Below are 24388 nucleotides of genomic sequence, written 5' to 3'. Positions count from 1 at the left end.
ACTTGTGAATGTACAATAACCTCAAAATAAAAAGTTAAATAAGATAACATACCACACGTGCTTACTGGCTACTGTACTAGATAGTGCAGCTCCAGACAGCCGTGTTCCCACTGAGCTAAAGAAACCTCCCACCCATGCTTGTGGGCTCTTCCCTTCACCTAACCCACAGCTGGCACACTTGATTTGGGGGAGTTGGGGGCACTCCTGTGCTCCAGAGAAGATGGGTGTGGGGCCGAGGTCATGGGGCAAGGGTAAGGACAGGATCTTATGATAAATGAGGGATTCGTTAAAAGACCGTGTACCCCTAAGTAGACAAGGATCCTGCAAATCACTGTAGCAGGCTGGAGAGGCGGCCACGCTGTTGCTGGGACAACCCCCTCAATCCTCTGCCGACACCCTGGAAATCCTACACCAAACGTCAGAGCAGCACAGGGAGAGAAGGCTGTTAGACTTGCTTCCCCAGAGACCGGGGAGGGAACACCCACCCTGCGCCCAAGATAGGCACAGAGTTGGGGGTGCGGGCTCCACTCCGCCGTTAGGAGCCTTTCCTACAACTCTGAAAACCGGGGTGCGAAGAAAGGGCGAAAGGGCCGCTCAACTCCCAAAGAGTAGCCAGCGAAAGACTCGAGGGACCCCCTCCCGCAGGACCCCGAACCACTGCAGCTCCTCCTCAGTCCGCGGGGTCCACCAAGGAGACCCTCACAAACAGCATCTGTGGCGAAGGAACCGCCCCCGCAAAGGGCAGAAGCGCCAGATCCTATCAGCCAATTACCCAGACGCGCACCGCGACCCGCAAGTTCAGACACGCTCCGCCCGGGCGCAGGCTGCGGGAGGGGCCGGGCACGCCCGTGGGGGTGGTCTGGGTCTGGGTCTGATCCGGGGGCGCGCTCGGGAGGGGTCTGGGTCTGAGCCGGGGGCGCGCCCGGGGGAGTGGGCTGGGTCTGGGGCGGGGGCACGTCCGGAGCTTGGGGAGTCTGGGGTGGGGGCGGGGTGGGGTGTCTGGCCCGGGGACGCGCCCGGGGAGGCGTGGTCTGGGTCTGGGCAGGGGGAGAGCCCGGTGCGTGCTCTGGGTCTGCGCCGGGGAGCGCGCCTGGTGCCTGGATGTTCGGTACCGAGCGGGCGGGGGACGCCCGGCTCGGAGCCGGCGGCAAGTCTCCTCCTGGCCGGTAACAAGCCTCCTTTGCAGCCTGGAAGGCGCCTTGGCCAGGGCCATCCCACGGTCCGGGGCCCCAGAGCCCCTCCACGGCCCCGAATCCGAGCAGCCCCTGGCCCTCAATTCGCCCTGGAAAGGCCGCCCTCCCCTCCAATGTGTGGCGCGCCCCGATCGCCTCTCGCTCGTGGAACAAAAGAGCAGCTCCCGCGGAGCGGGTCCAGAGTCTGCACGGACTGTCCGATGGCCCTCGGCCCTCTGAGCGCCGCGGCTGCCGGGCTTTGTGTCCGCGCGGGGGGCGGGAAGGACGGCCGGGGTCCCCAGTGCGCGTCCCGCGGAGCGGCGCGCGGCGCCCGAACTCGAAAGTTGTCGCCGGCGCCTGTCGCCTCCACGCCGCCCCAGTCCCCCTCCGCGGGGCGCCCCATTCATTATCCGGGAGACTGGGCGCAGGGTCGCCGGGGCGGGCGGGGGGCTCACCTTGCTCTTGACTTCCACCGCGCTGCAGTCGTAGAATCGCAAGGTCTGAGACTTGTGAAAACTCCGGTTCATGGTTTCGGCCCCGGTCAGCCTCGCCGTCGCCCTCGCTCCTCAGGGGCCGCAGAAAGACTCCCGGGGGCGGCGCCCCCAGGCCCCGGCCCCAGCCCCGGCCCGGCCCGCGCTCGCTTGGCCGCCGGGCTGCTACCGGTGCTGCGGGCCCGAGCTGGGCTGGCCGCGCGCCTCAGGAACTCCAGGGGCCGCGCGCGGGAGGAGCGCGGGGGACGCCGGCGCGCGCCGCCCCACCTCCCCGCGCCCGCGCCCGCGCCCCGCCCCCGAGCCCCGGAGGACCCGCCCATATCCCCGCCCCGCGCTTCGGAGGACCGGCCGCGCCACGCCACGCCCCCACGCTGCAGCTCCGCGGCGGATCGCCAGTGGGTGCGCGCTATCTTCTCCACAATCCCAGAGCCTGGGGGAAGGAGCGTCGCAGCCAGCCAGGGCGTCTCGTTTTGATGGCCTCCACGGAGCAACCTAGGATAGGGGCTGATTTTTGCCGTTGTTTTGGGTGATAGTCAAGAGAAGGATGCTAAGAGAACCGCTAGAGACCTGATCCCAAAAGGCATCACCTGTCACTACTAATTGTCAAGTTGTTGATGGCCTGGGAGAAGGGTTTTATCAAATAGGCTTAGAGCAGCCTGGCCAATACTGTGAAACCCCATCTCTACTAAAAATACAAAATTAGCCGGGTGTGGTGGTGGGTGCCTGTAATCCCAGCTACTGGGGAGGCTGAGACAGGAGAATCGCTTGAACTCGGGAGGCGGAGGCTGCAGTGAGCCGAGATCGCGTCACTGCACTCCAGCCTGGGAGACAGAGCGATACTCCGTCTCAAAAAATAAAAATAAAGGCTTAGAGGGCTTTATCAGATAGCCTATCTCTAGGGAGAGGATCAGAAGCAACTGTAGACCTGCCTGATACAAAAGGAGACTTTTTCTAAGGCAGCTGGAAAAAGAGAACCTGTTAAGACAAAGAATCAATTACTAGCGGCATCAATGAATACTTACCAATCAAGAGGCCTCTGAAACAGGGGCTTGCTGACACCAAAGAAACAGTCCTTGCCCTTGAGGAATTTGTGATGAAGTTCAGAAGACAAGACAGTTTTTAAAAAATCATTGTAAAGTATACTATGAATTGTTGTAATTTATAAGCTATCTAATTATAAATCTCACCGTACATTCATTGCAAAAGAAACCTGCAGAATGCAAAGTGAAAAAACCTGTAAAAATTACCTGTAGTCATGCTACTCAGCAATCAACTGTATTAACCTTTGGTGTATTTTATTTTCACTTAGTTTTCTGCACATATATTTGTATATTTTACAGAATTGTAACTATGCTGTTTATCTAGTTTTACAACTTGCTCCTTTCGCCTTATGCTATATAATGAACTTTGTTTCCCTCTAAAAACAGGATCTTGCTATGTCACCCATGCTGGAGTGTGCAATGCCACAACCACAGCTCACTGCAGCCCCAAACTCCTTGGCTCAAGCAACCCTTCCACCTCAGCCTCTTGCGTAGCTGGGACCACAGGTTTGTGCCACCACATAGACTAATTCTATTTTTATTTTTGTTTTTGTAAAGACGGGGGTCTCTATGTTGTCCAGGCTTGTCTCAAACTCCTGGCCTCAAGCAATTCTCCCCCCTCTGCCTCCCAGATGTGAGTCACTACACTTGGCCAGAACAGTTTTATCAAATGTTCTTAGGGAAGATGTTTTCTAAAAGGTGCTTATATGAATATAGGCATAATTTATAATCATTTCATTATTGTTGGGTATTTAAGATGTTTCCAATGTTTGGCTTTTATATCATACTGTGTTTTTAAAATTTGCTTATATTTGATGTTTTAAATTGACTTCTAAAATTAGAACTACTGGGCCACAAAGTACACACCTCTAAAGCCTTTAATACAAATTACTTCCGTAGAAATCTGATTTTCCTTTAGTTTTGCTAAGTTTTACCCTGTTGCATGCTGGGACTTAGTGCCAGTGAGAACCATTACAAAGGCACTGAGTTATAATTACTGCCCTTTAGAGAAATGCTAGGCTGACCAGAGGACTGGATATGTAAACAGAGTTCCAAAACAAGGCACGTGTGCAGCAAATAAGCAAGCAAAGAAAAAATGCCAAGAGACACACACTTGGCAAGCAGACTGTGGACAGAGGTGCTGACATTCTTTCAAGGGAAATTTCCTAAACTGAATGCAAATCTTTGGACTTGGGAAAAGTCACAGGCTCAGTGCTGACTGCAAGTTGCCCACTGTAGTGGGCAACTTTGTTTTGTGTTTAGAAGAGGCTCAGTAATATCCTGAGGGAGAAACTCCAACTGACACATTTTAAGAAATGGAGGGACAAAGGACTGTGTGGAGAAATGAACAGCATTATAGGGAATGAAGGTGGGGGTGGGGTCCACCCAGCAAGCTCGGGGCTTTGGAGTGGGAAGACACCTTTTAAAGGAAAGGCTGGAAGGCTACAGAATTTCAAGCAGCCCTAGACTTGGCTTCTGGACCGGGTTGATGACAGTGAGATCATTTCGTCAATGCCTCTGGCTCAGAGTGTGGTGTAAGGCCCAAAATCTGCAACACCTGGCACTTGTCAGCAACACCCCACCCCAGACCCACTGAATCAGAATCTGCGCTTAAACAAGATCCCCAGGTGATTCATGTCCACACTGAAGTGTGAGAGGTGCTGCTTCTTTATCTTAATCATCTGTTGCTCCACAGTTCTTGATTGGCACGATCTTCAGGCAAAAGCAGGAGAAAAGGGTGGGAAAGCTTGCGGTTGCATGTGGAGCCTGAGTTTCCAGCTGAGACTTGAACTGGATTCGCTAGGGCTTTGAGCTCTTAGTTGAGTCGGGTATAGAAAAAAAAAAAAATTATCTGAGCCTTCAGCTGGAAAGGCTTTTACACAACAGCAAGATTGGAAAAAACAAAAGCCCTCTCCTGCCAGACACAGTGGCTCACACCTGTAAACCCAACACATTGGGAGGCTGAGGCTGGAGGATTGCTTGAGGCCAGGAGTTTGAGACTAGCCTAGGCAACTGGTGAAACCCTGTCTCTCCAAAAAATAAAAAAATTAGCTGGCCAAGGTGGGAGAATCGCTTGAGCCCAGGAGGTTGAGGCTGCAGTGCGCTATGATTGTGCTACTGCACTCCAGCCTGGGTGACAGAGAGAGACCTCATCTACACAAAAAGAAGGAAGGGAGGGAGGAAAAGGAAAAGAAGAAAGAGAGAGAAAGAAAACAAAAGGAGAGAGAGAGAGAAAGAGAAAAGACTCCACAGATCCTGGCCTGATAGCCTGCCTTTTCACACAACCAGGGGGTCATGGGAGCCTCTAAGGAGCTGACTGTTTTCGGACAGAAAATGAGAGAGAAAATAGGAATGGGTAGGGGGTTAAATCTTCCTCAAATCACGGCTTCTAAGAACCCATCTAATAACTGAGCCATCAGGAGCAAAAAGGAAGTATGTTGTGGACCCAGTAAAATGTACTCCTTGACCGGGTGCAGTGGCTCACGCCTGTAATCCTAGCACTTTGGAAGGCCGAGAGGGGCAGATTGTTTGAGCCCAGGAGTTGGAGACTGGGGAGGCCGAGGTGGGAGGATTACTTGAGACTGGAAGGTCGAGTGTGTGGTGAACTGTGATTATGCTGCTGCACCCCAGGGCATAGCAGAGCAAGACCCTGTTGAAGAAAAAAATGAGGGCAGGCTCTTTTATGATTGAACATTTGTTACTGATACATATGTCCTAAGAAAACATTCTCTAAGATAATTCTGTTGGGTAATAGGAAAGCATCACTGTAACATTTGAACCAGCAGGCTGTTGCATTTGCAATGCATTCTAATATATTTTCGGATGAGGCAGGAGAAGAACTGATATTTGATTGAAATAAGGAAATGGCAGAGTAGTTATGCCTCATCATCACCTGATTCTCATCTAAAGGCATCCCTTCTTTTTACCCTTTACTCTTCCCCTGCTCAAAGAGGCCTCTTCTGCCTTTTTTTCTCTTTCATTTTTTGAGATGGAGTTTCATTCTTATTGCCCAGGCTGGGGTGCAATGGTGCGATCTTGGCCCACTGCAACCTCCGCCTTCCGAGTTCAAGCGATTCTCCTGCCTCAGCCTCCCAAATAGCTAGGACTATAGGCATGCACCACCATGCCCGGCTAATTTTGTATTTTTAGTAGAGACAGGGTTTCACCATGTTGTCCAGGCTGATCTCAAACCCCTGACCTCAGGTGATCCACTCACCTCGGCCTCCCAAAGTGCTGGGATTACAGGTGTGAGCCACCGTGCCTGGTCTCTTCTGCCTTTTTGATGAAGTAATATCTTGACTCTCAATGGAAGCTTCATGCCTAAACTGACTTTCCAGTAGCTCTTTCAGCAGATGGCACTGTGAGGCAGAACAGAATGAATTCCCTGCATTCCAGAGCCATATGGATGTCATTGCTCGCATCTGCCCACATCCTACAAAGTGACCCTGGTTGCGCCCCCTAGATTGGTACAAAGGGCTCCCTCCTCAACCAGCTTGCAGTGTGACCTGCATGTCCATCCCAAAGTGGAAGACAAAAGGCAGGAAACCTTACCCAGCTATCTCTGACTTTGCATTAAAACTCTGGGACACTTTTTCAAAATACAAATAAAAGCACCTAGAACGTGAAGCACAGTCTTTGTTCCAACTATTACACTAAGCATAGATTAGAGTCTCAGGATCTGTTTTAAAAAGAGTCAATCCATAAAGCTTTTCACTGACTTGGTGAATATATCAGAATGTGATTTTATGGCAGAAAAGCGTGGTCAGTTTTCAGCCACACAGCATCCATTCATCAGCATGATTCATCTCCTGGTGCACACTCCCAAAGCATTTCAGAGGTTCGAAGTAGTTGCAGGCCCTGCTGGATTTCCTACGAGAAGAAAATGCATGCTTTTCCTCTTGTTTATTTCAACATGGTTTCTTGGTGGCCCAGTTTATGTTCATCTCCAAGATAATGTCTCTGATTCATCAAATTCTGCCATGGTGCTGGCCTGTGCTGGGCCCTGGCAATACAAACATTAAGGAAGTACTCATGTCTTCTAGCCTTGGGGTCCTAGCCAAAGCAAGAATCCCGAAGCCAGGCGTGAAGAGTTCATTCACTCTAAAAGGATATGCATCAACTCCTTATTCTTAGATCTGTGGGGAAATTGTCCCAGAATCTGCTGCTTGATCACTCAAGTTGTAAAACCAACAGCATCACACAGAAGGCAGTGAACAAGCAACTTTCTGGAGCCATCCTTAGCCCCAAAGGAAGACAAGGGTTTGGATTCAGACAGTACCCAGCTTGATATGTAGTCTCCTCTGTCCTCAAAACGTGCCAAATGTAATTGTTCTAGAGCATCCCACAGAAACCCCAAATAATGCTACCCGGCCCAAGGACAAACTGGGAAACCCTCTGGGCTCCCTCAGATGACCTTGATCCAGTCTCTCAGCCTTCTGGTTCATGTCCCAGTCTCTGCACCTCTGCATGCCCTTCTGATATCTTCTGGTTGTTGATTTGGATCTCCCAACTTTACTGCCAAGAGTAACTGCCTGGACTTTCACTCCCTGCTAAACACTAACATCCCTGTGGCCTCCAGGGGTGACAAAGTCCTAGAATTCCAGGTCCTCTTCTTCCCTTTCTGCCTACACATATCCACAGATTCTCAGACATGGTCTCAAGCACTCTTTGGGTCACTGGTCACCGAGACTCAATGTGTGCAATGCAGACGGAGCTCATCGCTTCTGACCTTGCTCCTGTCTCCCCAAGCTTCTCGGGAAGCGTCTGTCTCCACCTTCATAAACATCATCGCGCAGTCACCTCCACCAGGAAAGGTCGTTCCGGACGGTCTTCCTGCTGGACTGCCTGTCTCCAGTCCCACCTCAGGCAGCCCAGGGGTCACCCAGTCCCTTGGGTGGACCCTCTCTTCCAGGGATGTGTCAGGGCTGCTGGTCCCCTGTGGTCTGTGAAGCCCTGCACTTGCCTGTTCCTGTCTGCAGCCTGGCCCCAATCCTTCCAGTGACCCGTGAGCCTTTCTGTGTGTGGTCGTCTCAAGGGCCCGTCTTTGAGCAGGCAGCTACTTTGGCTGGACCTCTGGTCCCCTTTTCTGCCCAGCTAACTCCTCCTCCTCTGGCAGGCCTGGGGCTTCCATCCAAGGACTGCTGCTCTCTGTGTGCCTCTACCATTGCATTCTCACACTGCGGAGGGGGACTTGGCTTACTTTTTGTCTTCTCTACCGGATGGCAACTTGAGGACAGAGGTTTAGCATTTAATCTCTGTATCCCTGATTTTTCTTTTTAAGGGATATTCATCCAGGTTTCTTACTTTTGTATTTCTCAGAATCTTTATAGACATCCCTCTTTGTTTCCATAGAATAAACCCCTATAAGTGGCATTAGTGGATCACAAAGAAGGCACATTGATTTCTGAAAGTACCACTGAATTGCCTTCAAAAACATTGTTCTAAGCTGTACTCCCACTAGCAGGAATGGGGGAACCCAGGCACCCCTCCTTGATGTGACTGATAGCCCCACTTGGGGTGGGGTGGGGGTGGGGATGGAGATAGGGGCGTGTCTATGGGCGTGGCCTTGCCGTGGATGTGGCCTCTCTGTGGGCGTGGTCTGTCTTCTGTGGGTGTGGCCTCCCTGTGGGCATGGTCTAACCTCTGCCCCAGGTATTGGTTGTGTCCTGCTGTCCTGCTCAGAAAAGTGTGGAGAAACTTGCTGGCTGACTACTCACTCAGCTGTTAAAACCCTGTCTCCTCCTTCGGCCCTCATCCTGTGAAGTGGCAGCACTGTCTCTCACAGTGAGGTCACCGAGCTGTCTCAGGAGAGTGATGCTCTGAGGGAAGAACATGAGTGGGAGCTGAAGGGAGAGGCATGGGGGTCGCCAGGCAGCAAGAGCACCAGCTGTGCCCTGGACAGGAGGGCTCTGTGAGTGTGTTTGATGACTGGGTGATGTTTGCCCCGCATACCTTCACGTATGTGAGGTTGTTGGAAGGATAGGGTCACTGTCTGGGGTAACCAGGTCTGAAGGGTCTTTTGAAGGAGGTTATGTGAGTGCAGAGCAGGGGGGTGGAGGGTGGGGCGTGGGCATCGGACCTGGCCCCCTTTGAAATTAGTGAGACATGAGTAGGAAAGCAGGAACTTGCTCTGGCTGGCTGGCGCCTCGTGTGAGATAGGGTCGGCAGATGTGGGTAGTGGGGACCTCTGTGGATGAAGGGCCTTTACCTGTAGGAGGTATTCACAAAGTCTATCGAAGGCTTCTCTATGCCACTCACTGTGAGGTGCAGGATGGGGATTGATCTGGGTCCAGCTCTCCTGGGCCTGTCTCAAGACCTTGAGGGAGGCAGTGTTCAGAGACACCTGCAAATAGAACTTTCCTGATTAGAGTGGTATGTTGGATACTATGCTTTTCCCCTGATATGTGGGTGACAAGCCACCCAGGTGTCAAGGCAAGAGATCGAGGGCACGAGCTGTTCCAGTCTAATAAAATATATAAAATAAGAATAGTTATAATAGATATAGATAATAGACATGATTATATATGAATATCATTAATCATTACTTTGTAGCAATTACTCTTTATTCCAATAGTATAATAATCCTCACTCTACAATTATAACCTAGGAAAAACCAGGCCATACAGAGACGGGAGCTGAGGGGACATAGTAAGAAGTGACCAGAAGACAAGAATGCGAGCCTTCTGTAATGCCTGGGCAGGGCCACCAGAGGGCGCCTTGGTCTAGCAGTAATGCCAGCGTCTGGGAAGATGCCCGTTGCCAAGTGGACTGTGGTCTAGCGGTAGCGTCAATGTCAAGGAAAAACACCCGCTACTTAGCAGACCGGGAAAGGGAGTCTCCCTTTCCCTGGAGGAGTTCAGAGAGGACTCCACTCCTTCACCTCTTGTGGAGGTCAGGCCCACCTGCAGTTATCCGGAGGCCTAACCGTCTCCCTGTGATGCTGTGCTTCAGCGGCCACACTCCTAGTCCGCTTTCATGTTCCATCCTGTACACCTGGCTCTGCCTTTTAGATAGCAGTAGCAAATTAGTGAAAGTACTAAAAGTCTGTGATATGCAGAAATAATAGTGTAAGCTGTCTCCCTCTCTCTCCTATCTTTCTTTCTGCCTCGGCTGCCAGGCAGGGAAGGGCCCTCTGTCCAGTGGACACGTGACCCATGTGACCTTACCTATCATTGGAGATGGCTCTCACTCCTTACCCTGCCCCTTTGTCTGGTATCCAATAAATATCAGTGCAACCTGGCATTCGGGGCCACTGCCAGTCTCCGTGTCTTGATGGTAGTGGTCCCCCAGGCCCAACTGTCTTTTCTTTTATCTCTTTGTCTTGTGTCTTTATTTCTACAATCTCTCGTCTCCGCACACAAGGAGAAAAACCCACTGACTCAGTGGGACTGGACCCTACACTGATACCCATTTTTCCCCTTTTTAGAAATGGAATATCTCCATCTTCCTCAATTTTAGCAAGGTCCATTTCACAGCCTCCCTTACAGCTAGGTGTTACCACCCAAGCAAGCTCTGGCCAATGAACCTAAGTGGAAATGATGATCTACCCGTTACCCACCACCCCACCTTGCCACTGCCTGTTGGCCTAGGATTGGCAAGCAGTGGATCCTTGGCCCTGGGCAGGAAGCTGTGGGCTAGGGATGGCAGAGTGGTCCTGTCAGCCATGGAGCATTCTTTCAGCCTGGACAGTGAGTGTGTTTGGAGCTTTCAGCTGCTTCATTTTAGTTGTTCTGTATCCAAAACTAGTAACTGAAGCCACGTGTGTTCTCAAGTTCCCCATGGGTATGCCTCTGGAAAGAAAAGATTTACAGAGAACAGACTGGAGGTTGTAGAACCTTCAATGTTCAGGGCAGCAAAGGCTGTAATGACTCAAGTTCTATATAGCACAGGTGTTCAGTGGTAATTAGGTGGGATTTGTATTAAGACTGCATTTATGCAGCAAGCACATTGCAGTTGCTTAGATTGTGTTTATTTGGGTTTATGTGCCTGAGGGGAGTGGGACTGGGGTGAGGGAATTGTGACATAGCCCTTTTCCACTAGAATAGAAAAGGAGGGGAGTTAGAGTCGTAACTTCTTCCGTTTCTCCAAGAGTTTTAAGGTTACAAAGTGCTCTCATATGCATAAATTCATCTGACACATACACACAAATCCCTTGAAGTATATGGGGTATTAGTGCATTCATTTAGAGCTGAGGGCTCATAGGTGGAAGATGTTAATAAGCTTCCCAGGTCCGATGGTTCAGCAGAGCATTTTCCATTGCTAGGGCCCTTAGGGATCCCCAGGATTTATCCCAGAGTGCCCATAATGGGCAGGGAAAAATGGGGGACAGTTTCCAAAAAAAAAATACCTGATTGTCCACCACAATCACCCTAACTGTGGGTTAGGGTTAGGGTTAAGGGTTAAGGGTTAAGGTTAGGGTTAAGGGTTAAGGGTTAGGGTTAGGGTTTGGGTTAGGGTTAGGGTTCGGGTTTAGGGTTAGGGTTCGGGTCAGGGTTAGGGTTTGCAGCTTCACAAAGAATACCTCCCTGTGTTTGACCAAAAGCAGGAACAGTCCTCCAGGTGATCCCCACATAACCCCCAAATTAGGAAATACATGGTTTCCATGTGAAAGTCCAGTCTGCAGACCAATTTCACTTCATTGCTAGCTGGGAGAAAATGTCTGTTTCCATGTTGGCCCAATTTCTTTTTCGGGAACTGTTCATGGGACTCAGTTTTCTGTTTTTTGTTTTTGGTTTTGTTTTTGTTTTTTAAGACGGAGACTTGCTCTGTCATCCAGGCTGGAGTGCAGTGGTGCCATCTTGGCTCATTGCAACCTCTGCCTCCCGTGTTCCAAGAGATTCTCCTGCCTCAGCTTCCGGAGTAGCTGTAATTACAGGCACCTACCACCACGCCCGGCTAATTTTTTGTATTTTTAGTAGAGATGGGATTTCATCATGTTGGCCAGGCTGGTCTTTAACTCCTGACCTCAGGTGATCCACTCGCCTCAGCATCCCAGAGTGCTGGGATTACAGGTGTGAACCACCGCATCCAGGCGACTCTCAGTTTTCACAGCCTTGACAGATGTAAAGAGCGAGATGACTCCAAGCTGGGTCTGCCCAGTGTTTCCTCCTAAACAGGTGCAGAGCCTGTGTTCCTGGTATGAACACCTTGGCCTGATGCTGCGCTGTCCTCACTGCGGCCCACCTGGAGGAGCACCTAACCATCCTACCACCACTGGTGATCTCACTTGGTAATGGCAAATATTCATTTACAATCACAAATTTCATCCTGTCAAGCTCTGGATTTAAGTTTGCCGATGATTTCCTCTGGCCTTAGAACCATGGCCTCCAGACCCTGAGTTCTCCTGCCTGCTGTCCTCTCCCATCCAGTCTGCTACAGCTGCCTGCAGTCCCACTCACGGGGACATGGGCTCCCAGGTGTCTTGGGGATTTTATGTGGGTACCCCCAACCCATTCACTCACTGCCCACTCTAGTTTTTTAAGGCTTTGTTTAGATAAGTCCTGCAAGTCACAGCAGTCATGATATCTAAAAGTAGAAAAGTTAATAATGTGAATTTCTAAAGACAAATCATTATGTATTATATCATCTGTGAGATGACCCTCAATTTTTTTTTTTTTTTTTTGGAGATGGAGTCTCCCTGTGTTACCCAGGCTGGAGTGCAGTGGCATGATCTTGGCTCACCACAACCTCCACCTCCCGGGTTCAAATGATTCTCATGCCTCAGTCTCCTTAGTAGCTGGGACTATACGCACCCGCCACCACGGCTGGCTAATTTTTGCATCTATAGTGGAGACGGGGTTTCATCATGTTGGCAAGGCTTGTCTTGAACTCCTGACCTCCAGTGATCTGCCTGCCTTGGCCTCCTAAAGTGCTGGGATTACAGGCATGAGCCACCATGCCCAGCCACCCTCAATTTATAAATCAAGAAAATACTAGTTCCCTGGAACCAAAGTTCATATTTGAAATAATTAGGAAAGAAAAATAAAATTTCGGTGCTGAAGGAAAGGCAAATTGCAGTTGATTGTTGAAACTGCAGAAGAAGACTGGGCGCAGTGGCTCACTCCTGTAATCCCAGCACTTTGGGAGGCTGAGGCAGGCAGATCACCTGAGGTCAGGAGTTCGAGACCAGCCTGGACAAGATGGTGAAATCCTGTCTCTACTAAAAATACAAAAATTAGCCTGGTCTGGTGGCACGCCCCTGTAGTCCCAGCTACTTGGGAGGCTGAGGCAGGAGAATCGCTTGAACCCGGGAGGTGGAGGTTGTATTGAGCCGAGATTGTGCCACTGCACTCCAGCCTGGGTGACAGAGTGAGACTCTTTCAAAAAAAAAAAAAAAAAAGAAATTTCAGAAGAATTTACTGGACAGACTATTACCTTGCTATATTCTCTAGCCCTGTGTTAGCAGTTGCAAGGTATTTTAGGTTTAAACATTTTTTTTTTGAGACAGAGTCTCACTCTGTCGTCCAGGCTGGAGTGCAGTGGCGCGATTTCCACTCACTGCAAGCTCTGCCGCCTCCTTGGTTCACGCCATTCTCCTGCCTCAGCCTCCCAAGAAGCTGGAACTACAGGCGTCCGCCACCACGTCCGGCTAATTTTTTTGTATTTTTAGTAGAGACGGGGTTTCACTGTGTTTGCCAGGATGGTCTTGATCTCCTGACCTCATGATCTGCCCACCTCGGCCTCCCAAAGTGCTGGGATTACAGGCGTGAGCCACCGCGCCCAGCCTTAACACTTATATTTTATATAGTCATTCGGTATAGTTAACTATCAAAAAGTCCTATCCACATCATGACAACCTATATGAAATTTGGAAACCTCTTCATCAATATAATGGAAAATTGGTAAAGTAAGTGTAGATATTTAAGCAGATGAATTATTAATATTTAAGTATTGACATGGAATGTAATTATGTCATAGTTCTGGCATGGGACTTGGGGGGCTTCCTCTGTTGCCTCTTGCTGGATGGCAAATTCTTGGCCTGTGGAGACCGAAGGATAAACTGACACCTTCATTGGAAACCCTAGTCCAGAATGAAAGTCCTCATTTCAGGATATACCATTTCCTCCCATGCATTTTCTTTTTCTTTTCTTTTTTTTTTTTTGAGACGAGTCTTGCTCTGTCACCAAGGCTGGAGTGAAGTGGCCTGATATCGGCTCACTGCAACCTCCGTCACCCGGGTTCAAGCAATTCTCCTGCCTAAGCCTCCTGAGTAGCTGGGATTACAGGTGTGTGCCACCACACTGGCTAATTTTTGTATATATATATATTTTGTTTTTGGAGGCAGAATTTTGCTTTTGTTGCCAAGGCTAGAGTGTGATGGTGCGATCTCGGCTCACCGCAACCTCTGCTTCCCAGGTTCAAGCGATTCTCCTGCCTAGGCCTCCCGAGTAGCTGAGATTGCAGGCATGCGCCACCAAGCCCAGCCAATTTTGTATTTTTAGTAGAGATGGGGTTAGTCCATGTTGGTCAGGCTACTCTCGAACTCCCAACCTCAAGTGATCTGCCTGCCTCAGCCACCCAAAGTGCTGGGATTACAGGTGTGAGCCACAGAGCCTGGCGCTAATTTTTGTATTTTTACTAGAGAAAAGGTTTCGCCATGTTGGCCAGGCTGGTCTCCAACTCCTGACCTCAAGTAATCCTTCTGCCTTAGCCACCCAAAGTGCTGGGATTACAGGTATGAGCCATCATACCTGGCCCTTTTTATTTTTATTTCTTTTTTGAGACAGGGTCTTGCACTGTTGCTCAGGCTGGAGTGTAGTGGTGCGATCTCAGCTTACTGCAACCTCCACATTCTGGGCTCAAGCAATCCTCCCACCTCAGCCTCCCTAGTACCTGGGACTGCAGCTGTGTGCCACCATGTCCAGCTAATTTTTGTATTAGTAGAGATGGGGTTTTGCTATGTTGTCCTGGCTGGTCTTGAATTCCTGGACTCAAGTGATCCACCTGCTTCAGCCTCCCAAAGTGGTGTGATTACAGGTATGAGCTACCTTGCCCGGCCTATTTTTAACTTTTTGATGAAATGCCAAACTCTGTTACAAATAGGCTTCACCCTTTTATATTCCGCATACAGTATTTAATGGTTGTGATTTTTCTCCGACCTTGCCAACCCTTGTTATTTTACATTTGTTGGATTATAGCCTTTCTAGTGTGTGTGAAGGAGTATCTGGTTGTGGTTTCAAGTTTGGATGGTCATAATGATAATGATATTGATCATGTTTTCATGTGCTTGTTTGCCATTTGCATGTCTTTTTGGCAGACTGTGTGTTCAACTCTTTGTCCATTTGTAATTTGGTTGTTCTTGTTGTTGAGTTATACAAATTTTATATATATTGTAGTTAACAGACCGTTGTTGGATATATAATGGGCAAATATTTTCTTCTTTTCTGTGGGTTGTCTTTTCTCTTTCTCTCTCTCTCTCTTTTTTTTTTAGGAGACTAAGTCTTGCTCTGTTTCCCAGGCTGGAGTGCAGTAGTGTGCTCTTGGCTCATCACAACCTCTGCCTCCTGGGTTCATGCGAGTAGCTGCGATTACAGGCATGGGACACCATGCCTGGCTAATTTTTTGTATTTTTGGTGGAGATGGGGTTTCTCCATGTTGGTCATACTGGTCTCAAACTCATGATCTCAGATGATTCGCCTGCCTCTGCCTCCCAAAGTGCTGGGATTACAGGATTAAGCCACCATGCCCGGCCTTTATTTATTTATTTATTTATTTAATTTTTGAGACAGGGTCTTGTGCTGTTGCCCAGGCTGGAGTAGTGGTGCCATCTCGGCTTACTGCAACCTCCACATTCTGGGCTCAAGTAGTCCTCCCATCTCAGCCTCCCTAGTAGCTGGGACTACAGGTGTGTGGCACCATGCCTGGCTAATTTTTGTATTTTTAGTAGAGACGTGGTTTTGCTATGTCGTCCTGGCTGTTCTTGAACTCCTGGACTCAAGTGATCCGCCTGCCTCAGCCTCCCAAAGTGCTGGATGGGATTATAGGCCTGAGCCACCATGGCAGGTCTTTTTTGTTTGTTTGTTTGTTTGTTTTGAGACAAGGTCTTGTGCTGTCAGCCAGGCTGGAGTGCGGTGGTACGACCTTGGCTTACTGCAACCTCCATATTCTGGGCTCAAGCCATCCTCCTGCCTCAGCCTCCTTAGTAGTTGGGACTACAGGTGTGTGGCACCATGCTCGGCTAATTTTTGTATTTTTAGTAGAGACAGGGTTTTGCTATGTTGTTCTTGCTGGTCTTGAGCTCCTGGACTCAAGTGATCCACCTGCCTCTGCCTCCCAAAGTGCTAGGATTACAGGCATGAGCCACTGTGCCCGTCGTGTTTTTAACTTTTTGAGGAAATACCAAACTATGTTACAAATAGTCTGCACTGTTTATTTTCCACTTACAGTATTTAAGGGCTGTGATTTCTCTCTGACCTTGCCAACACTTGTTATTTTACGTTTGTTGGATTATAGCCTTTCTAGTGTGTATGAAGGAGTATTTGATTGTGGTTTCAGTTTGGATGGCCATAATGATAATGATATTGATCACCTTCTCATGTGCTTATTTTCCATTTGCATGTTTTTTGGCAGTGTGTGTTCAAATCTTTCTCCATTTGTAATTTGGTTGTTTTTGTTGTTGAGTTATACAAATTCTTTGTATATTGTAGTTAACAGACTGTTGTTATATAATGTGCAAGCGAATATTTTCTTCCTTTCTGTGGGTTGTCTTTTCACTTTCTTTTTTTTTTTTTTTTTTTTTTTTGAAATGGAGTCTTGCTCTGTTGCCCAGGCTGGAGTGCAGTGGCAGGATCTTGGCTCACCGCAACCTCTGCCTCCTGGATTCAAGCGATTCTCGTGCCTCAGCCTCCCTAGTAGCTGGGATTACAGGCATGGGCCACCACGCCCAGCTAATTTTTTGTATTTTTAGTAGAGACCGGATTTCTCCATGTTGGTCAGACTGTGTTGAACTCCTGACGGCAGGTGATACGCCTGCCTCTACCTCCCAAAGTGCTGGGATTACAGGTGTGAGCCACCACGCCTGGCCAGTTTTTATTTATGTATTTATTTATTTTTGAGGCTGTGTCTTGCACTCTTGCCCAAGGCTGGAGTGCGGTGCTGCCATCTCTGCTTGCTGCACCCTTCACATTCTGTGCTCAAGTAGTCCTCCTTCCTCATCCTCCCTAGTAGCTGGGACTACAGGTGTGTGACACCATGCCCGACTAATTTTTGTAGTTTTAGTAGATATGGGCTTTTGCTATGTCCTTCTGGCTGGTCTTGAACTCCTGGACTCAATTGATCCACCTGCCTCGGCCTCCCAAAGTGCTGGGGTGCTGGGATTACAGGCGTGAGCTACCATGCCTGGTCTTTTTTTTTTTTTTTTCTTTTTTTTTAGACATGGTCTTGCACTGTCACCTAGGATGGAGTATTGGAGTATAGTGGTGCAGTCTCGGCTTACTGCAACCTCCACATTCTGGGCTCAAGTGGTCCTCCTGCCTCACCCTCCCTAGTAGCTGGGACTACAGGTGTGTGGCACCATGCCTGGCTAATTTTTGTATTTTTAGTAGAGATAGGGTTTTGCTATGTCCTTCTGACTGGTCTTGAACTCCTGTACTCAAGTGATCTGCCTACTTCAGCCTCCCAAAGTGCTAGGATTACAGGCATGAGCCACCATGCCCATCGTGTTTTTAACTTTGTGAGGAAATATCCAACTATGTTACAAATAGGCTGCACCATTTTATATTCCACATACAGTATTTAATGGTTGTGATTTCTCTCCAACCTTGCCAACACTCGTTACTTTACATTTGTTGGATTGTAGCCTTTCTAGTGTGTGTGAAAGAGTATTTGGTTGTGGTTTCAGTTTGGATGGCCATAATGATAATGATAATGATATTGATCATCTTTTCATGTGCTTGTTTTTCATTTGCATATCTTTTTGGCGAAGTGTGTGTTCAGCTCTTTCTCCATTTGTAATTTGGTTATTCTTGTGGTTGAGTTATACAAATTTTTTATATATTGTAGTCAACAGACTTGTTGGATATATAATGCGCAGATATTTTCTTGTTTTCTGTGGGTTGTCTTTTCACTTTCTCTTTTTTTTTTGGAGACCGAGTCCTGCTCTGTTCCCCAGGCTGGACTGCAGTGGTGCACTCTTGGCTCACCACAGCCTCTGCCTCCTGGGTTCAAGTGATTCTTCTGCCTCAGCCTCCTGAGTAGCTGGGATTACAGGCATGTGTCACTACGCCCAGCTAATTTTGTATTTTTAGTCGAGATGGGGTTTGTTTCTCTTAGTCAGGCTGGTCTTGAACTCCCATCCTCAGTTAATCCTTCTGCCTCAGCCTCCAGAAGAGCTGGAATTACAGGCGTGAGCCACCGCTCCCGGCCCTAATTTTTGTATTTTTAGTAGAGACAAGGTTTTGCCATGTTGGCCAGGCTGGTCTCCAACTCCTGACCTCAAGTGTTCCGTCTGCCTCAGTCTCTCAAATTGCTGGGATTATAGGCGTGAGCCATCATACCCATTTTTTTTTTAAAGACAGGGTCTTGCACTGTTGCCCAGGTTGAAGTGTAGTGGTGTGATCTCAGCTTACTACAACCTCTATGTTCTGGGCTCAAGCAGTCCTCCCGCCTCAGTCTCCCTAGTAGCTGGGACTGCAGCTGTGTGCAACCATTCCTGGCTAATTTGTGTGTTATTAGTAGAGATGGGGTTTTGCTCTGTCATCCTGGCTGGTCTTGAACTCCTGGACTCAAGTGATCCTCCTGCCTCTGCCTCCCAAAGTGCTGGGATTGCAGGCATGAACCACAGTGCACAGCCAACTTACTTGATAGTGTCTTCTGATGCATAAAAGTTTTCAATTTTGAGGAAATTATTTCTTTTGTGGCTAGTGCTTTTGGTTTCAGATCTGTAACACCTTTCCAAATCCAAGGTCATGAAGATATATCCCTGTTTTCTTCTAGAGTTTCTATTTGTAACTCTTATATGTAGGGCTTTGAACCATTTTGAGTTACTTTTTTTTTTTTTTTTTTTTTTTTTGAGATGGAGTCTCGCTCTGACCCCCAGGCTAGAGTGCAGTGGCGCGATCTCGGCTCACTGCAAGCTCCGCCTCCCAGGTTCACGCCATTCTCCTGCCTCAGCCTCCCAAGTAGCTGAGACTACAGGTGCCCGCCACCGTGCCGGGCTAATTTTTTTTTTTTTTTTTTTTTTTTTTTTTTGAGACGGAGTCTCACTCTGTCGCCCAGGCTGGAGTGCAGTGGCGCGATCTCGGCTCACTGCAAGCTCCGCCTCCCGGGTTCACGCCATTCTCCTGCCTCAGCCTCCCGAGTAGCTGGGACTACAGGCGCCCACAACCGCGCCCAGCTAATTTTCTGTATTTTTAGTAGAGATGGGGTTTCACCGTGGTCTTGATCTCCTGACCTTGTGATCCGCCCACCTCAGCCTCCCAAAGTGCTGGGATTACAGGCGTGAGCCACCGCGCCCGGCCAATTTTTTTTGTATTTTTAGTAGAGACGAGGTTTCACCATGGGCTTGATCTCCTGACCTTGTGATCCACCTGCCTTGGCCTCCCAAAGTGCTGGGATTACAGGCGTGAGCCACCGCGCCCAGCCTGAGTTACTTTTTCTGTGTTGTGAGGTAAGTGTACAGTCATGGCACAGTTTGTTACCTCTGACTGTAGGTAGTCAGACGCTAGCAGCATTTGTTGAATTTAATGGTCTTGGCTCATGTCAAAAATCAGTTGGCCGTAGAGGTATGGTTTTATTTCTGGACTGGACATTCAGTTCCATTGATTTATATTTGTCTCCTTATGCCAGTATTATGTTGTCTTGATTACTATTCCTTTGCAGTAATATTTGACAATGAGAAATGTGAACCTCTAAGTGGGCTTTTGGTTTTCAGAAGTATTTTGGCTATTCAAGATCACTTGATATTTATACAAAGGGTTAGGGACAGGGGTCAGGGTTATAGTTGTTAGGTTTAGGGTTGCTAACATTAGGTTTGTTAGTGTTGTTAGGGTTAGGGTTGTTAGATTTAGGGTTGTTAGGATTTTAGGGTTATGGTTTTAGAGTTGGGGTTGGGGTTAGTGTTAGCGTTAGGGTTGTGGTTGTGGTTGGGGTTGGAGTTAGGGTTTGGGTTGGGGTTTAGGGTTAGGGTTTAGGATTAGGGTTAGGGTTTAGTGGTAGGGGTTAGGGTTAGGGTTTAGCGGTAGGGGTTAGGGTTAGGGTTAGGAGTTAGGGTTAGGGTCAAAAGAAAATCTTGAAAATCTTAAAAATCTCCAAAAATATTGGTTAGAAAAAAGCTTTAGCCCTCATATGAAGAAGATAAAAACGTTTTCCATTTTCTGGAAACACAGTTATAATACAAATATAAAATGGGGTAAAGACAAAAACCAAGTCCTCTATTTAAACTGGTGAATTTTGTATTATTGTAATCACATTAGTCACGGTTCCCCAGAAAGGCACAATCCTTAGGATTTATGTAGATAGACAGATGAGAGAAGATTCATTGGGGAAACTGGTTCACATAATTATGGAGGCTGAGGAAGTCCACAATAGGCTGTCTCCAAGTTGGGGAACCAGGAAAGCTGGTAGCATTGCTCAGTCCATGACCAAAGGACTCAGAATTAGTTAAGCCAATGGTGTAACTCTCATTCTGAGGCCAAAGGCCTGAGACCCTGAAGTTCCGATGTCAAAGACAAGAGAAAGATGTTTCAGTTTCAGAAGAAGATAATTCACCTTTCCTCTTCCTTTTTGTTCTATCTGGGCTCTCACACAATTGGATGGTGCCTATATTAGTCCATTTTTATACTGCTATGAAGAAGTACCTGACTCTGAGCAATTTATAAAGAACAAAGAGGTTTAATGGGCTGACAGTTCCACATGGCTGGAGGGGCCTCACAATCATGACGGAAGGGGAAGCAAAGATGTCTTTCTTCACATGGCAGCAGCAAGAAGTGCTAAGCCAAAGGGGAAAAGCCCCTTATAAAACCATCAGATCATGAGAACAGCATGGCAGTAATCACCACCATGATTCAATCGTCCCCCACTGGGTCCCTCCCACAACATGTAGGGATCATAGGAACTACAATTCAAGATGAGATCTGGGTGGGGACACAGTCAAACTGTATCAGTGCCCATCCACATTGGGTCAGAGTGGATCTTCCTTATCTCAGTGTCTTCCAGAAACACCCTCACACTTATGCCCAGAAACTGCTTTACCAGCTATGTTAGTATCTCTTAATCCATTCAAGCAGATGTCTAAAATTAGCCATCAGAATATTTATGCCTGATTCGTGGCTAAAATTTCAGGATGAAACCTATGAGATCTTTATTTGTGTTTGTATGTCTATTAATGTATTTTCTGTATATTTGATTTTTCTTAACTCTGGATAGCACTGCAAAATTCATTTATAAAATCCTCTAAAAGTGCTCTATTCTAACTTGGCTTGGAAAAAAAAAATCAATTATAAATAAATATTCCCCAAACTCCTAGAAATATAGGAACCGCTCCAAATGTTTTTCAGGTTAATGTGATTTGGGTAAAACTTAGTTAAATAAGATAAATTTAATATTTTTTGTGTAATAAAACAACTATGTCTGCAGAGTTATCACTATTAAATATAAAACAAACAAGTTTCTTTTTTTTTTTCTTGAGATGTAGTCTCTCTCTGTCACCCAGGCTGGAGTGCAGTGGTGCGATCTTGGCTCACTGCAAGCTCTGCCTCCCAGGTTTATGCCATTCTCCTGCCTCAGCCTCCCGAGTAACTGGGGCTACAGGTGCTTGCCAGCACATGTGGCTAATTTTTTTTGGTATTTTTTTAGTAGAAACAGGATTCCACAGTGTTAGCCAGTATGGTCTTGATCTCCTGACGTCGTGATCCACCTGCCTCAGCCTCCCAAAGTGCTGGGATTACAGGAGTGAGCCACTGTGCCTGGCCCCTATAACAACTCTTGATGTCTGAGTGGGTTCCCACACAGTCATCTGTTGTAAGACTTTCTGATTCATTTTCTTCCTTTGGTCATTCTGAATAGGGCTTCTGTACATAATTGCATGGTAGCTTTTGTTTGGAAATAATATCGAAGTAGCTGTCAAAATACTTACAAATGTGATTTTTGGATTGTAAGGTGAGGCTTGCTTGGCTTTGGGAAAAAGTGCCCAACTTGTAATAGGGGAGGAAAAATAATTTTCTCTCTACCTTTATGGAATTCTTAAATGGGATCCTCTGTAACAAATTACAGATTAAAATGAGAAAAAAGTAGACAAGTTTAAAAACATGTATACCTTCTGGATACATGGCAGATACTCAGGGAAAAATGAGTAAATCCCCAACAGGTGGCTTTCAATTCAAGTGTAAATGCTATCTTCAACTTAAAGAAAGAAGATTTGAGGCTCAGTAGTGGGGAGGTAACAAGCAAAAGCACAGTAGACAAGGGTAAGTTTTCTTATACAGACTTAACTCCATGCGTTCTCCATTGATAAGACTCTTTAGTGATTTAGTCATCCTTCTCTTCTTGGTTGGTGTCGAGAGAGAGAGAGAGAGAGAGAGAGAGAGAGAGAGAGACAGAGATCTTTTAAATGGGGATTTCATTTATAGATGTAAATTTTCCTTACACAAGGGTAACTTCTACTCTGTTTTCAGAACTTCCTGTTTTAGCGTTTTTTCAAAGTAATCAGCTCAGAATAATTCTTATGCCAAAAGGGACATATTTTGGGGTGGCATATTCTGGTCTTACAAACTGTCTTTCACCAGCAATGAAAAGAGTTCTTGTTTTTCCTCCAGCAATTTGTCATTTTTTTAGAGTTTAGCAGTTCTAACAGATACAGACCAGCTGTGCTGTCTCACTGTGGTTTTCAGTTATCTACTATGTTGAGCATCTTTTTGTATGTTTACTTGCCATCTGTAGATCGTCTTTGGTGAGATGTCTGTTCAGATCTGTGTGCATTTTTAATAGGGCTGTTTAACTTATTGTTTAGTTTTGAGAATTTTGTATGTATTTTGAATACAAATTCTTTCTCAGATCTGTATTTTGGAATTTTTTTTTTCAATATGTGGCTTGTCTTTTTGTTCCCTTAACAAGGTCTTTTCCAGAGTATAAACTTTAAATATTAAGAAATCCACATTGTCATTTCTTCTGTGTCTACCAACCTTTTGTGTCATTTGTTAAAATCCATTACCAAACCCAAAGTCACATAGCTTTTCTTCCATAGTTTCTTCTAGAAATTGTATAGTTTTGCATTTTTAGTGTAAGGATGATTTTGAGTGATTATTTGTGTAAGTTGTAAAGTTTTCATCTACATGCATATCATTTCCTATGGTTTCCCATTAATCGTTCCCTCACTATTTTTGGGAAAGACACAGGATAGTGGGCTTTGTTAGAGCAGATAGATGGCTAGACATGAACAGGAGGGGGAGCTCCTGGAAAAGGGAAAGTCCGGGCAGACTCACCTAGAGGGACCACCAAAAATTCACATATTAGTGGCATCTCTAATGCTGGAGTGGATGGGCACTTGTCAATTGTGGGTTGGAGGGAGAAGAGGTAGCTATGCATAAAGAAACACCCTACAACTCCTCTTAAGATGCCCCAGTCATCATTCACTCTGCAGTAATAATGTCACAATACTGCTAGTTACATGCTGATAAGGACAAAGGGGACATTCTTAAAAGAAACCTGGCACCATAAGTACAGATTAGGGCAGAGAAGGACATTCAAAAGAGATAGGTGCAGTAGGTACAAATGTGACCGCTGTCAGCCTGCCTGGGATGGTGGGAAGGAGCCTGTTTCCAGAGTGGGTTCGGATTGATCACCACACATGCGCCTCAACCAACAGTGAGGAGGTCCCACAAGCCTACTTGGGGCAAGTTGGGGACCTAAGGCAGTAGCAGGAAAATCAAAGAAAACAGGCAGAGACTGGAGACAAAGGCAGGAATGTAAAGAAGTCCAAAATAAAATTCCCTGCACAGGACTCTTGCTGCTTTCCTGCACAATCAGTCTACTGCTCCCTATTTTTCTACAATAAGCTCTTCACACTGTATTTTTTTCAATGAAGTTATCTGCCATCTTTGTATTGCCTCTTGGTGAAAATCCTTCTTCCAAGTTAGACAAGAACTGAGACATCAGCTCTCCCCAGTAATAGCTCCGTTTCAGTTTGAATTTCCAGAACTGATGGTGCTTAATAACTGGGGCTCCAACGTTAAGTGGTGCAGAAGGTGGCCAGTAGGGGGCGCCAGCCATCACACCTGGAGCAAGAGGGCCCTGCATAGTCCCCGTGTGCCTGCAGGTGTTGTGCTGCGACGACACTGCCAGCAAGAGGGCCCGGCAGTGTCCCCTGTTGCCAGCAGGGGGCGTACGACGAGTATACTGTGAACAAGAGGATCCTGCAGTGTCCTCAGCTGCCAGCAGGTGGCGCACGGGCACCACACCATGAGCAAGAGGACCCTGCAGTGTCCTAGCTGGCAGCAGGGGGCGTGCTGCCACTCCACTGTGAGCAAGAGGATCCTGTAGTGCCCCCAGCGGCCAGAAGGGGGCGTGCCCCCACTACAAGGCAAGCAAGAGGGCTTGGCACTGTCCCCAGCTGCCAGCTGCGGAGCCAGACCGCCACTTCAGTTGGAGCAAGAAGGCCGGGCAGTGTCCCCAGCTGCCAGCATCGGGACTGCTGCTACTATGCTGCCAGCATCGGGAGTGCTGCTACTACACTGTGACCCAGAGAGCCCTG

At 47.5% G+C, this 24388-nt stretch overlaps 1 protein-coding gene across 1 annotated transcript in view; it reads right to left on the bottom strand.

Moving 5' to 3' along the window:
* LOC126941520 (partitioning defective 6 homolog gamma-like) overlaps positions 1 to 1749 on the bottom strand; it is a 43149-nt gene extending 41400 nt beyond the window's left edge. The window contains exon 1 of the mRNA XM_050768232.1: positions 1628 to 1749. Within this exon, the coding sequence (XP_050624189.1) occupies positions 1628 to 1699 (72 nt within the window). The 5' untranslated portion in view covers positions 1700 to 1749. The remainder of the gene's footprint in view (positions 1 to 1627) is intronic.
* Positions 1750 to 24388: the final 22639 nt, after the last annotated feature.

Source organism: Macaca thibetana, chromosome 18 (assembly GCF_024542745.1).
Source record: "Macaca thibetana thibetana isolate TM-01 chromosome 18, ASM2454274v1, whole genome shotgun sequence".
Lineage (NCBI taxonomy): Eukaryota > Metazoa > Chordata > Mammalia > Primates > Cercopithecidae > Macaca > Macaca thibetana.
Note: the sequence above shows the minus strand (reverse complement) of the source record. Positions and strands in the feature narration are given on the sequence as shown.